This window comes from Malaya genurostris, chromosome 3 (genome assembly GCF_030247185.1).
Source record: "Malaya genurostris strain Urasoe2022 chromosome 3, Malgen_1.1, whole genome shotgun sequence".
Taxonomy (NCBI): domain Eukaryota; kingdom Metazoa; phylum Arthropoda; class Insecta; order Diptera; family Culicidae; genus Malaya; species Malaya genurostris.
The window spans coordinates 8832954-8848149 of NC_080572.1; the positions used below are offsets into that span (position 1 = coordinate 8832954).

The 15196-nt window shown below is 36.1% G+C and overlaps 1 protein-coding gene across 2 annotated transcripts; it reads right to left on the bottom strand.

Annotated features, from left to right (window-relative positions):
• Window positions 1–1110: 1110 nt before the first annotated feature.
• Window positions 1111–9863, bottom strand: LOC131436735 (zinc finger protein 845-like). Of its 2 annotated transcripts, XM_058605615.1 has the most exons (5): window positions 9639–9863; window positions 8562–9586; window positions 7376–8505; window positions 7092–7313; window positions 1111–1570 (listed from the first exon to the last, which is right to left on the bottom strand). In XM_058605615.1, the coding sequence occupies exons 1-4, from the start codon at window positions 9763–9765 to the stop codon at window positions 7127–7129; spliced, it is 2469 nt and encodes an 822-aa protein (XP_058461598.1). In that variant the 5' UTR covers window positions 9766–9863; the 3' UTR covers window positions 1111–1570; window positions 7092–7126. The 2 variants fall into 2 exon arrangements, with proteins under 2 accessions (XP_058461598.1, XP_058461597.1); XM_058605614.1 differs by lacking the exon at window positions 1111–1570 and having other exon boundaries at window positions 7035–7313.
• Window positions 9864–15196: the final 5333 nt, after the last annotated feature.

Here is a 15196-nt window from a genome sequence, read left to right on the forward strand (position 1 = left end):
TTACCACGCGGAATAACTTATACGAACTATTAGGTTTTTCTATCGTCCTTGCTAACCTCGATCGAATGAACACTGTTTGACAGTTCAACAGTACTGTTTGTAAACAGAGATTTTGTTTGTTTGTCTGTTAACAATTTGCATGAGACCATTTACGGTCCATTCGCCTAAATAGAGTTTTAAAACATTTGTTCACAATTGAATACGGTTTGTTTTTTAAGATTTATTCAATAAAAGTGACTAGTTGCAAAGTGTAAAAATGATTGTTTAAGATGTGTTCTTCGATTTTTGTTTAAGCTTGTTTGCAAACAGTACCGCTGAACTGTCAAGGATGAATGCTTGTTCTGCTATTTTGGCGCGCACGAATTAGACATTTCTCTCCCCTACTTCTATATACCAGATTCGATGCGGACTCGCATGAGGGCGCCATGCTCGCAAAAAAGGTTGTTGCTAATGATTTGTTCTGGAAAAATGAGAGCTGGATATCTTGTTAATTAGATGTCTTTGAATAAAGTGACTATACACACAGTTAGCACGAGGTTTTGAGAACAACTGATCTATTCGTTATGGCAGTGCTGCGTACTGTATTTCTGTATCGTGCTGAGGGGTGCGCTGATATACACTCGGGTGGTATCGAAAGGTAATCATCGTTCTTCTACAGAGAGTATATCCGCAAACAACTCCAGAAGTAGAATCGACCGAACATTCGTGAGAATCCCTTCACCAGAAAACACCATACATAGTTACCGCTACACGGAACGACCGAAATTAGCTCTGCGTCTAATGCGTATTACTGTTTTTGAATTAGTTGATTTTAACAACAAAATTTTCAAAATAGCTATAAAATTTGTTAAAATTAAGAATTTACTTTGCTAAAAAAAACTTATTTCTAGAGAATGTATGTAGTTGGCGAATATCCTGGACACAAGCCAGCAATATTTCAATCCAATACGAAATTCTTATTGACAACTAATTTTGTTATTAAAATCAGAGAATTTGTTTCTATTTATCTATCACCATCATTACTGAAGGACAGCACAAAGAAAACAAAAATGAAATTAGTTTTATTAACAAGTTTATTAGCCAAAAACTCATGAGAAGTGTCAAAGTAAAACAATCCATTGAAAAGCTAAAAAGGGCAGTCTTGTTGAAACTGCTTGCAAATTGTTTAGATGTTTTTCGCATGTGTTACGATATAGCCATATATAAATTTCTAAACCGATATGTGAAAATGACGTAAACTGTTAGTGGAAAGTGTATTTATTCAGAATTTGTGCGCATTTGAAGCGATTGTGGGTGTGTGTTTTTACGCGGAACAGTGAAGTGAGTTTCGAATGTTGCTCCCTAATTGTATGTGTCAAATGATGTTTTTTGTATCTTCCAACCTTCTGGGCTGCGCCGTCCGGTGTATTACTTGTATTCGGTTTTTGTTTTCCAAGTGCTCAAAGTTTCCTGTGAGAGAGTCGATTTCGCGAAGTCGAATGTAGAAAACAGCGATTTAGAAGTAAAATTTTCAAAAAGAAGTTTATGTTTCGCTTATGTCTTTTTCTCCAATACAACATCGTGTTTATACCTGCCAATATAGAAAAGATAACCGCGACTGAATATTTTTTCGGTAGTAGTGTGCTATCTAGTGGCTAGTAGTCATTACGGTGTTAACGTTTTTTCGGTGACAGAGCGCCATATAGCTGCAAATTGCAGAAACCAATTCAACCATATATGTTGGTTGAAAACAACGTTTTATTTCTATAATTCAACTAAAAAATTAGTTGAATGGATATGAAGTGTGCCTTAGCTAAGAAATGACAGCACGTTTAATTGGTGAATTCAACTAAAAAAATAGCCATTCCAACAAATATTTTATTATTATTAAGGGAACTAGAATTAGAAAATCTAAATTAGCAAAAGTAAGAGTTTTTTAGTTGTCTCAAAAAATAACTAACTAAAACCAGAAAATCAACTAATTTTTTCGCCAAAATGCTGATTTCGGTCTTTCCGTGGATGAATTAAGCGAAGATAACTTCTTCAGCAAAGAAACTCGTACCGATCGTGTTGTCTTTTGATGGTATAATTGTATTAATGCATCAAACACATCACGCGCAAATACACTGTGTTTTACAAGTAGCAACTGATTGTCTTCAATGGATAAGATTATCGTAGCCTTCGTATTCCGGTCAGTCGTGACCCAATCTTCATCCCGATCGTCTTCATCCGGAATAGCTTCCACTACGTTGCACAAATCTCCACGCTGCAGCATCATCTCAATGCGAACCTTCCATGTTTGTCAATTGGTATCATTCAGTTTTGTTATGGCAAACTTATCCGTCATGGTTTTTTGTCAGTCACACAAACACTGGAAACAAGTGCTATTTCTCTTTGCACGAGAGCTTTTCTGTTGCGAGAATTACCAACACAAGCAAACGCTTTTACACTTCCGCCGACCGACGCTATCGATTGAACTATTTTCACCATCGATCCCGATTTACATCCGACCACAATCTGGGCCCATAACCTGCTGGCAGGTTTCACAGCACGAACAAGTGGAACTACGTACGGGAATTCGGACGGAATAGATGGAATAATTACCACGCGGAATAACTTATACGAACTATTAGGTTTTTCTATCGTCCTTGCTAACCTCGATCGAATGAACACTGTTTGACAGTTCAACAGTACTGTTTGTAAACAGAGATTTTGTTTGTTTGTCTGTTAACAATTTGCATGAGACCATTTACGGTCCATTCGCCTAAATAGAGTTTTAAAACATTTGTTCACAATTGAATACGGTTTGTTTTTTAAGATTTATTCAATAAAAGTGACTAGTTGCAAAGTGTAAAAATGATTGTTTAAGATGTGTTCTTCGATTTTTGTTTAAGCTTGTTTGCAAACAGTACCGCTGAACTGTCAAGGATGAATGCTTGTTCTGCTATTTTGGCGCGCACGAATTAGACATTTCTCTCCCCTACTTCTATATACCAGATTCGATGCGGACTCGCATGAGGGCGCCATGCTCGCAAAAAAGGTTGTTGCTAATGATTTGTTCTGGAAAAATGAGAGCTGGATATCTTGTTAATTAGATGTCTTTGAATAAAGTGACTATACACACAGTTAGCACGAGGTTTTGAGAACAACTGATCTATTCGTTATGGCAGTGCTGCGTACTGTATTTCTGTATCGTGCTGAGGGGTGCGCTGATATACAATCGGGTGGTATCGAAAGGTAATCATCGTTCTTCTACAGAGAGTATATCCGCAAACAACTCCAGAAGTAGAATCGACCGAACATTCGTGAGAATCCCTTCACCAGAAAACACCATACATAGTTACCGCTACACGGAACGACCGAAATTAGCTCTGCGTCTAATGCGTATTACTGTTTTTGAATTAGTTGATTTTAACAACAAAATTTTCAAAATAGCTATAAAATTTGTTAAAATTAAGAATTTACTTTGCTAAAAAAAACTTATTTCTAGAGAATGTATGTAGTTGGCGAATATCCTGGACACAAGCCAGCAATATTTCAATCCAATACGAAATTCTTATTGACAACTAATTTTGTTATTAAAATCAGAGAATTTGTTTCTATTTATCTATCACCATCATTACTGAAGGACAGCACAAAGAAAACAAAAATGAAATTGGTTTTATTAACAAGTTTATTAGCCAAAAACTCATGAGAAGTGTCAAAGCAAAACAATCCATTAAAAAGCTAAAAAGGACAGTCTTGTTGAAACTACTTGCAAATTGTTTAGGTGGTTTTCGCATGTGTTACGATATATCCATATATAAATTTCCAAACCGATATGTAAAAACGTAAACTCTTAGAATTTGTGCGCATTTGAAGCGATTGTGCGTAATAACGTTTTTACGCGGAACAGTGAAGTGAGTTTCGAATGTTGCACTCTAATTGTATATGTCAAATGATGTTTTTTGTATCTTCCAACCTTGAAAAATCTGGTGTACTACTTGTATTCGGTTTTTGTTTCCGAGTGCTCAAAGTTTTCAGTGAGAGAGTCGATTTCGCGTCAGTCAAATGAAGAAAACAACGATTTAGAAGAAAAAAATTCAAAAAGAAGTTTATGTTTCGTTTATGTACTTTTCTCCAATACAACGTCGTATTTATACCTGCCAATATAGAAAAGACAACCGCGACTGAAATTTTTTTCGGTAGTAGTGTGCCATCTAGTGGCTAGTAGACATTACGGTGTTAACTTGTTTTCGGTGACCGAGCTGCAAATTGCAGAAACCAATTTAACCATTTATGTTGGTTGAAAACAACGTTTTATTTCTCTAAAAAAATAGTTAAATGGAAATGAAGTGTGTCGTAGCTAAGAAATGAAAGCACGTTTAATTGGTGAATTCAACTAAAAAAATAGCCATTTCAACAAATATTCTATTATTATTAAGGGAATGAGAATTAAAAAATCTAAATTAGCAAAAGTAAGATTTTTTTAGTCGTCTCAAAAAATAACTAACTAAAATCAGAAAATCAATTAATTTTTTCGCCAAAATGCTGATTCCGGTCTTTCTGTTAAACAAAACACCAGCAGGAGAATATGAAAGTTCGGAAAATATGAAAGCTGGATATCTTGTTAATATGATGTCTTTGGATTTTCATAGGTGGTAGCCAAAAGGAAATCCAACAGAGTAAAAAAAGAACGGTTTCGATCCCAGAAATTTATGTGATCAGGGAATGATAACGGTTTACCTCATGGGACCAATTAAACGAGGTTCTTCTTATATTTGATCATGCGCATGTCAAATAAAAAAGGTTTATAATCAAACGATGACGGCTTAGCAGGTGCCAGAAACGATTTCCCCTTCGTTTGCGGGCAGATTCGGCCCTGTTGAAGATCCGGAATTCGGCTTCTGTTTTCCAACACGTTCCACGTGGTCGATAGTTGGAGTCCGCAAAAGATAGCGTCGACGAATACTGCTCCCTGCCTAGCGCGTGGCTGATTTTTGATAATCGGCGCTCTTCCGGTCGGTTCACAGGGAGCTTTGTAGCTAGATGGTGGGGTCAAAAGTGATCACTAATAACGGTTAGTCGATGTGACATGAATAGAACAAAGTGGACGATTTAATCTTTGGAATCCTCAGATATAGCATGAATAAGATATTCCTTTCCGGAAATACGTAATAATTTTCCGAAACCCTCCGGCATACGATTTCAATCTTCCCTGAATATCCCTAGAGCATTGGCCTCTAATTAAAGAAGTTTGGATAAATCCGATGTGTCTCTTTCGAACCCCAGAGAAAGACAGATTCCTCTCCATCTCGTATTCAGAGTGCAAAATCTTTAAATGGCAATAGTTCAAATGGTGGGGCGACGTACGCGTCGCAACCGAAATTCATTGGTACTCAAATGAACCTCTCTCGCTCTTTTCGGGAGAAATTCTTAAGAATTTATGTTATACTGAGGGTCCTAATCAAAATATACTGCAATGCTACAATATTATGGCGTTTTCGCTTTAATTTGCTCTACACCGGTGTTATGCTACACGGAGGCATGGATAAACGAACAAAGACGATGAAAACATAAACAGTAACCATTGACTACAATAAACGATTCCATTGCACAGAGCTACACTCAACTTTCGATGAGTGCTACACCAGTGGTATCGGTGCAGAAAAAGTGTAGCGCTGATGTAGTACAATTGGCAAAAACAATGTTAAGTGTATTGTGAGTGTAGAAAGTAGGAACAGAGGTGCGTTCATCAGAGAAGACGGGACTAACAAGGCATGAAAACTTACGGCAGAAGTTATATGAAACCCGGTAGAATTGAATTGGAATGATTGGTGTCGAGGAAATGCTCATTGTATGCTATTATATTTCCGGAACCAGAAGTGACAGCCAATTGATCTTCGAATTTGATCAATGACTCAGTAGTAGATTTTAAACGAGCTTAAGCCTTTTGATACTAGAAAATTGAATAATAGAACAACGAATGTTTTGTCGGTTACTTTACATATACCATGATATATCCTGAACCCTAAGTGAGAGACCTTTAAATTTCGAAACTAATCAATGACTCGGTAGTAGCTTTCAAACAAGCTTGTTGAAATTGGTTCAGCCATTTCCGAGAAATATGGGCGGTAAAAAATAAGTGGGTTTTGCCTTTTACGTCATTTATACCATTACATCTCGGGAACCAACAGTGATAGCAATTTTATCTTCGAACTTGATCAATGACCTAAAGCAAGAAACCTAAGCTTGTTGATATTGTATTTTATTTCTTCACGTTTCGCCTTCGGCTCATCAGTGCTTAAAGCGTTTCAAATGGAACTCCCACCTTGCGCCTAGCAGTTTAATTTAAACCGCTAAGCAGACGCAAAGTTTGCACTATCTTTGTAATCCTTAAATGAGTTTTGGTCATGAACGAGTGACGGCTTATTACTCACCGTCGCAATATGTGAAAGTTTAGGGGTTTTGTTGGTTTCACTGCCTAAAATCAACAGCATATGTATTTTTCGTAGATGATTGAAGTTCCGAAAGTAGCTGCCTAAAGATTCTGAAGAGAGATTCTGGCTGCTGTCAAGCATTACAAAACGTGTTATGCTTCATAGTGATGTAATTTTCGAGAAAGGCATCGAAACGAATTTAAAAATATAAATTTCACAGAAATAGGTGGGGGAATGGAATTTGTTACATTATTATTTAGGGGCGTTTCAAAATTTGTGATTAATTGTGATAAGGGGGATTAATGTTTTGGAAATTTGGCGTTACGTAATATGTGCATAACACTTTAATGAACCGCATGAAAAAAAATTGGTGCGGAAGATGCAGAGTTTTCTGTATCGAGTAAAGCATGTAAGACGCCTATTTAACATCGCGGATATTATCAACAGAGATAGAATGTGTATCACTTGACCAAAGTCTGAGGCAGTTTTACTGTGAATTACTGTAGGCTGACATCAGTTATAAAGTAAACGGCTCAAAAAGCTCTCAGTGATAAAAAAATGGTAATTGAATATCAAGCTGGTAATTCCATAAAATGAATTATTCGGCATGCTTTAGAAAGTTAGTTCGCTGCTTAATTTGCAATTAAAAGCAAAGTGTCTTTATGCAGAACAAAAAATTTGCAAAATTAGTACCTGTATCATATGAACCAGCAGCTAACAGTCTATTTTTACGAAGCTCTAGTGTATTCAGGCACGATAATAGCCGAAGCTTTGCTGTTTTCGTGACCCGTTTCATTTTGATGCCGATAGAGTCCAGCAGTCACCACGAAACCGAGACCACATTCGTCACAAGTGTAAGGCTTTTCACCGGTATGCCTCCGGTAGTGAACACGTAGATCGCCGTTTGTTACGAATCTGGAATGAGTGATCAATTGGAATTATTCTCATCGAAAACTACGGAGCAGAGCTGTTGTCACCTTTTTGGGCATAAATCACACGGGAACGGTTTTTCGCCGTAGTGCGATCGCAAGTGAACCTTCAAATGATCCTTTACTCGGAAACATTTGGAGCAAATTTCGCACTGGAAGGGTTTCAGATCCTTGTGAATGTTCTCGTGCTTCTGAAGAGCCTGTCGGGATGAGAATGATTTGCCACATGTTTCACAAACCGGACGGGTTTCCGGTGGAGCATGGACATTACGATGCCTTCGCAGTGTCGATGGGCAATTGAACCGAGCTGAACAAATCTTGCACACATAACGTTTCTCGTTCGAATGAATTCGCATGTGCGCTGTCATATCCGCTTTAGTTCTAAAATCTTTGGAACAAATTTCGCACAGGAAGGGACGTATTCCTTTGTGCTTGATTTTGTGACGGACTAGGGTTTTCCGCGAAGAAAATTTTTGGTCGCATTCGTCACAAGGAAGGTTGAAATGAATAGTGATGTGATTGCGCAGGCCACTTTTACGAGCAAATCTTGCAGGACACTCCGAACAAGAAAATTGCTTTTCGCCAGTGTGCACAACAGAGTGCATTTTTAACGAAGCAGCATCGCTAAAGGACTTTGGACAGCTATCACATAGAAATGGGCGCTCTCCGGTATGTTTGCGAACGTGATTTTTAAGTATAAATCCTCGTGCAAATGTTTTACCACAGGTTGGGCATTTGTGTTCCTTGGGTTCCTGAGATTTTCTAGAGGTTGGTCTCTGTGTATCAGGAATCGTTCTAGGTGTTTTGGTTGATACAGATTTACTTAGATTTCCTGTTTTACTTGCGGTATCGCTTTCAGCGTTGTTATTTTTGCATTCAACTTCTTGGTCGCTTAAGATTTCTTCCTTAATTTCTTCCAGTAGATTAACAGAATCCAGCTCTATTTCATTTTCATCAAAAGTTTCACTTGAGATTCCTGGCATGGCTTGTATCTCTACCATTTCTGGTGAAGGTTCAACAAACTCATCATTTTGTTGAGCTGGCTCAAAGTCGTCTTCGTATGAAGTATTTCCGCCAATGTCGTTATCATTATCACTGCAATGACTACTACCATTGCTATTGCTGCTTCGACATTCTCTCGGAATTCGTTTGCTATTATTTTTGCGGCCCAATGAGATCTAAAGAGAAAAAAATACGGTAATTTTTTGTCCTCTATTTGTTGCAATAAACATACTTCAGCAGAATCGTCTTCCTCCAGTTTCTTGATTTCTTCCAGAAATTTCTTTCTGTCTTCGGGAATAAATACCTCATCATCTCCACCCGAATCCTTAAACTTACGTTTCGAGAACTCACAACGCTTATTAGCTCTATGCTTTCGCCAACCACCGGTGGTTTCGAACATTACCCCACATAGATCACATCGGTGCTGTTTGTTTCGGAAATGTAAGCTCCGATGCTCGAGCATCGACTTCCGGTGTCGATACGTCTTCCCACATATATCACAACCATGTTCCTTTTGTTCTTCTTCCTGCTTTTTCTTTTGAAGTTTTTTCATCTGATATGCGACATTACACTTTTCATTCTTTGTTAAATGATTTCTTAGGCCACTCTTCGAAGTGTACCGCGCCCTACAAGTATCGCAATCGTATCGATCATCAATGTGCATCTTTTCGTGATCCCCTAGAGTTTGCAGATGAGAAAATTGACGACCGCAGAAGCGACATACATACGATACCTTTTCTTCGGGAGCACCGTAGCGATGCCCTGTTTTGTGAATTCTCAGAGATACTGGAGATAAGAACTGACTGTCGCAAATGTCGCATTCGTATATGAAGTCTTTCTTCGATTTAAATGCCAATGATTTGACAGTTATTGCTACCTCATCTGTAGTTTTAGAAGATAATGTAGATATTTGAACATTTTTTGATTTGGACTTTGTACGTGCTATAGCAATAGTTGATTTTCCAATAAAAAATGTCTCCGGCTCTCTATCGCTTGCATCAATATTCGATACAATCTTTGAGCCAACTGGATCTACTTGAACCATATCTAGAGACGGATTCTTCGGATCGGTAGGAACAACACCAGGTGATGTTTGTCCGATGTTTGGTTGTGAATTCAATGAAGATGATTCGGGTTGCTTTATAACGAATGATGAGATATCTTCAGGCACAACTTGAATGTGCTGAATTGGTTCACAAATCTGAATATCCTCGGTAATTCGAATGTTTTGCGGTTGTGACTGTGCAATAGTTTGGGCTGTAATTTTAATATTATTATATTACGTGCATTGTGTAAGAGGTGACTTTACCTGGTATTATTTGAATTATACCAGGAACGAAAGCTGGAGCATTAGGATGAATTGCGTCTGGTTTAATTTCAAACACCTGATTTCCGAGAGCGTAGCCGTACACCACATACTCTCGAGTATTATTCATTCTGCTTACGAATAATAAGCATATATTGCAAAATAATCTGATTGAATTAAAGTGAAGTCACAATCACTGTTCATAAATAAATAAACCCATTTGGCATCAAGAGATGCACTGAAAAAAATGTATATTTCTGAGCCCTTGAAGCAATTCTTCCTACACGCTTATAAAAAGTTACTCAGAGTTTGAGTACTAGTTATTAATTTTCGAAAGATACACGGAAACGTAAAAAATTCCGTAGTAAATGATAATGAGTTACTTCAAATTTGGGTTTAACTTAAGAACTCGTTTCAAGGTTACGATTCGAGAGATCAGTATAAAAGTCGTAATCGCGATTTTTATGTAGCTTCATTTGTATCTATAGCAAGGGGTTCAAAAACGACGAAAAAGAGAGCGACATAAATAACCCAAGTAAAAATTCCTTATGGTTTTGATTATAATTTATAGGAGTTTTGTAATTGCTTGTTCAATCACTACTTGTTTTATAACAACTATAATAAGTGTCGCTTTTGACAAGTAATATCATAGTTTTTAAAGCTTCTATAAAACCTTTTACCTAGACTAAAAACTGGACTTAAAATAAATCAATTTGTACTAGAATAAAACCATGCAAACACTCTTAATATTGCTTTAAAAATTTTTCTTTAAAACATTATTGTCAGTTAAATTCTTTCATAAATCTAGTTTTGTGTGTGTGCATGTTCATTTAATGACAGTTCCACTCAGAGCAAATTTGAGGGTTCTAAAGTACATTTATGACACTCTTGTTGTGGGCTATTTGATTCATTGCTTCTTAGATTAAGTGTAATTTGCATTAAAGAAAATTTCATGGCCGCCATTATGATGTTCTTTGCCGTAGCCTTTACTGACATCAAATAAACTTCGGAATGCAAAAACGAGGAAGTATGATGGACTTTTATAATTCATGTTCAGAACGTATGCACAAGTTTTACCGCCACGAAATAGTTTTATACAAAAAAGACGATGAATCACAGAAAATAATTTTCATAAATCATGAAGACTTTTGCAAAAACCGTATTTATTCCAAGGCGAATGGTTATAATTCTTATTTTTATCCATACATTCACGATAAAAATAAAAGCGCATGAAGTTTTTACGTTCGGTTAAAGCCTCAAACTTGTAAATAAAATTCAATGAATTCTTACTGATTGCATTCAACGCAGACATGACACATATAGTCAAGAAAAATATTATCAAAACAACAGTTTATTTATAGCGGAATTCATTCCAGCCAAATAAATTTAATGTTGATCGTAAAGCTGGTTTCAACATTTTCTTGAATTTGAAGTTTTAACGCAGCTTTATGCTGATTCTTCACTTTGCTTTATAAACCTTATGAAGAATGGTCCACTTGGCAGGAACATGCTCTTATAGAGGTTTTCAGTAGGCTTTCGTGGAGTTTAAAGTTTTAATGCAAGATTTATTATGTAGCATTGAAGACAGCTACAAGTATTTATTAATATTAAAAATGTTACTTGGGAAAGTACACATGACAGCAACGTTGCCAGGTATACCGATTTCTCGGTATTTATACAGATATTTGACCTCTATACCGCAATACAGATATGTATTCCCAAAATACCGATAATTCACGGATCGTACAGATAAATACCGATTTTCGTTTTTAGTATGGATAGACATGAGAAAAGGTTGCTGTGAGACCTTTTTTTTGCTCGCCAAAATGAGCTTTGGAAACATTTTCCTGGTATGTTACGGGATTACGATACCGATATGGTACAGATAGATACAGATTTTTGGAAAAATGACCTGACAACGCTGCACGACAGACCCATGTGAAATAAAATAAATAATATTTCAAGCTATTTTACTATTGTAGTTCATGTGTAAGTTCACGTAAATGCAAGTTTCATGGCTTCTACACTCAGATAAGATACTTTTTTTTCATTGATTGTAACATGTTTTTAAATTGATTATGTTTAGCACATGTTCTATGTGTGTTTAACAAATCTATCTCAAGCAGATTTTTTTTTATGTGGCGCATTTATATGAAAAACACTAAAATGTACCAATGAATGTGCTAAAAGTTCTATTCAAAATTCCTAAAGTTTACATTTAATTCATAATCTTAATGGAATTCATACGACAGCAAAGTCTTGGCATTACATTCCTTTGGTGGAATTTGGCCTTTCTGTTTCAACAGACTTCGCAGCCGATTCTTAGTGTACAGAATCATTGCATGGCTAGTACTATGGATCCTACTGACACTAAGAATCCTTCCAGGTCGGGGCTAGAACATACGACAACTGGCTTGTAAGACCAGCGTCCTATGCGTTGAACCGCCAACCCGGGAATTCATACGAATTGTCTGTGATTTATATAGTTTATATGTTTTACACATAATATTTTGTTATTGGATCCAACATTTTTGAGTTATGCAAAAATTTATGTCAAAATATATGTCGCAATTGACTTTTAAAACAAAATAAATGAATACCCATCAAACAAGCTACCAATTTTCACTAACTTAGTTTCAAAAAAAAAACGTCATATGGTCCCATACAAAGTTCCTGAATTCCATTGGGATCCGACTTCTGATTCCGGAATGACAGGGTGATATGCACCAACAGGATGAAAATAAATTCTTTCAAAGATGACTCAACCGAATTTTACCATCTTATATTCAAATAACCTTTAGTTTTTTGCTAACTATACCCAGACCCTGTCAGCTTGGAGCGAAATTAATCTTCAGTTCAGCAACGCCATCGCACGGTGTCACATTCAACTTATCATGTCAATTGCATGGGTGCGCAGTGCTGCTATTTTGGTGCGCACGAGTTTGACATTTCTCTCCCCTACTTCTGTGTACGAGATTCGATGCGGACTCGCTTGAGGGCGCCATGCTCGCAAAAAATGTAGTTGCCAATTATTTGTTCGGGAAATGTGAGAGCTGGATATCTCGTTAATATGATGTCTTTGCTATACCGAACCCCCCTACGATGGTGTTTGAAATATCATATTATGCCCCGGGCGCAAATTATCCTAGGTTGGGGAGAGTCAGTAACTTTGGGTAGGTGTATGCCTTGAACCAGTCATGTTTTATCAAAAAGTATTGAAGGAATTTATTTGAACTTTTTATTGTAAATAAAATAAGTAATTTCTGTGTCTTCCATCCAAACTTCATCAAAGTTACTTGATTATTTCAAAAGAAACAAAAATTTTTTTGAGACGACAATGTAAATTTTTGGGTTCAAGATTTCTTCTCATTAAATTGACAGAATTTAAGTTCAGTTTTGCAGAGATGAATGAAATTGAGTATCAGAGAATATAAGAAAGATCTTAGAATGCACAACCGGGTGACTTGATCCACAGAGCAGTAGCCTTGGGCCACTGCACATGAACAAAGAACAAAGCGAAAAAATTCAGGAACGGCCCTGAAATGTGCCGGTTCAGACAAAAAAAAAACGTTGGAAGCCCTCAACTCCAACTTTATTTCAATTTTTACATTTACATAGATATATATATATATATATATATATATATATATATATATATATATATATATATATATATATATATATATATATATATATATATATATATGTATATATATATATATATATATATATATATATATATATATATATATATATATATATATATATATATATATATATATATATATATATATATATATATATATATATATATAAATTGAAATACATGATACATACACATATATCAGAATTTATGATAAAATTTTTAGTAAAAATATGAATTTGTGACTAAATACAACTCTAAACCTTTTTTTATTTCGCAGTTTTATCAATTGAAACAATTATGAATTCATTCTAGTTGGGATCCAAGGCACCCGCCATGGAGGGTACCCAAGCAACCAGCATACTATCATATATAATACTATGGTATTCTTCAAAATAATTTTCTTCGATTCTTGAGAAAATAACCGAAATCGGGTGTCTACTGACAAAACTATCAATTGGAGAATATTTGAGGTCGATTTAGGAATTTTTTTTACGTTTTTTTGCTTTTTTCCACAGGACCATTTATTTGAAACCAAATTTGTGAAAATCGGTCGCGCCATCTATGGAAAAAGTAAGAACACATATTTTCATTTTTTTTGCACATAACTCCGAAACCGGATGTCAGATCCAAATGAAATTCAGGAATTTAGTATGAGACTTAAACAGCTTTTATTTGAATCTAAGTTTGTGAAAATCGGTTTAGCCATCTCCGAAAAAAGTTGGTACACTTATTTTCACATTTTTTGCGCATTTTACCCCATAGCTCCGGAACAGGAAGTCGGATTCTAATAAAATTCAAGAATTTAGTATGAGACCACAAGACCTTTCATTTGAATCTAATGTCGTTTTCGTTTTTAAATTGCACTACACTTGTGTAGCGAAAGCTGCACTTGGACCGTTTGTTTTTACCAATCGCACTACATCAGTGCCACACTTTTTCTGCACCGATACCACTGGTGTAGCACTCATCAAAAGTTCGGTGTAGCTCTGGAATCGTTTTTTGTAGTCAATGGTTACTGTTATGTTATGTTTTCATAATTTTTGTTCGTTTATTCATGCCATGGTGTAGCCGACGACACGACCAGGAACTTCGAAGAAAAATCAGCAATAAAATTGTCCGTTGACGATTTACCGCCAGTTACCACAAATATAGCGACCCCTTGATAATGATAAAAATAATCTTCTCGAGCAACACTGTTTTCGTTGCTACAAGCTAGTTACCAAGGATCCACAGAATAAATAAACATTTTTGGAAAATTTGTGGAATCGTGAATTCCTGAGAGCATTTAAAAGATGTAGAAATGCGACAGTCATTGTCACAACTAAGGTGAGTGCCTGAATTTTGTTTCTGCGTTTTCTGAGTAGAGAAAGCATTAGTTCATTTGTATGTAAGCTTGCCATTGTAACGTTCCTAACACAGATTTCTATTCTTTGTAGTTCTTCGAAAGTTGAACATGAACAGCCAAAATGAAACCAAAGCTCAGAAAACGTAGCTCAAAGACAACATAATCGGGCGGAAGAAAATATAATGCGTGAAAAAAACGTCGCTCGATTTTTCGAAATAGAAAACAATGAAATTGAAACAAAAGGCGGTGTCGATGATAAACGAAAAATTTATTCTGCTGAAGACGTTGGTCCAGAAGCCAAACATTTCATAAATTGGATGAGATTCGTTCGTTGTTTGGGTTCGTGAAACCCGGTCGACATGTTGTGGCATTCAGTACAACAAATGAAACATTGCTCATCTGCTACATGAGTAAAATAGTGTATAAGTAAAATTTGAGAAGTATGGAAATTGAAAGCATTTGGATGCACAAACAAATATTTTTTTTATGATTCAAATATATTTGCTGCATCGCGATTGCTTAAAGAAATCGTTTCTCCTTTACTTAGTTTCCTCTAGCAATAATAACATT

Coding starts and splice junctions, on each gene's coding strand:
- LOC131436735 (XM_058605615.1), bottom strand. CDS start 9,765: ATGAATAATACTCGAGAGTATGTGGTGTACGGCTACGCTCTCGGAAAT. Junction 8,506..8,561: donor AGGAAGACGATTCTGCTGAA/GTATGTTTATTG, acceptor TTTTCTCTTTAG/ATCTCATTGGGCCGCAAAAA. Junction 7,314..7,375: donor TGTGATTTATGCCCAAAAAG/GTGACAACAGCT, acceptor CACTCATTCCAG/ATTCGTAACAAACGGCGATC.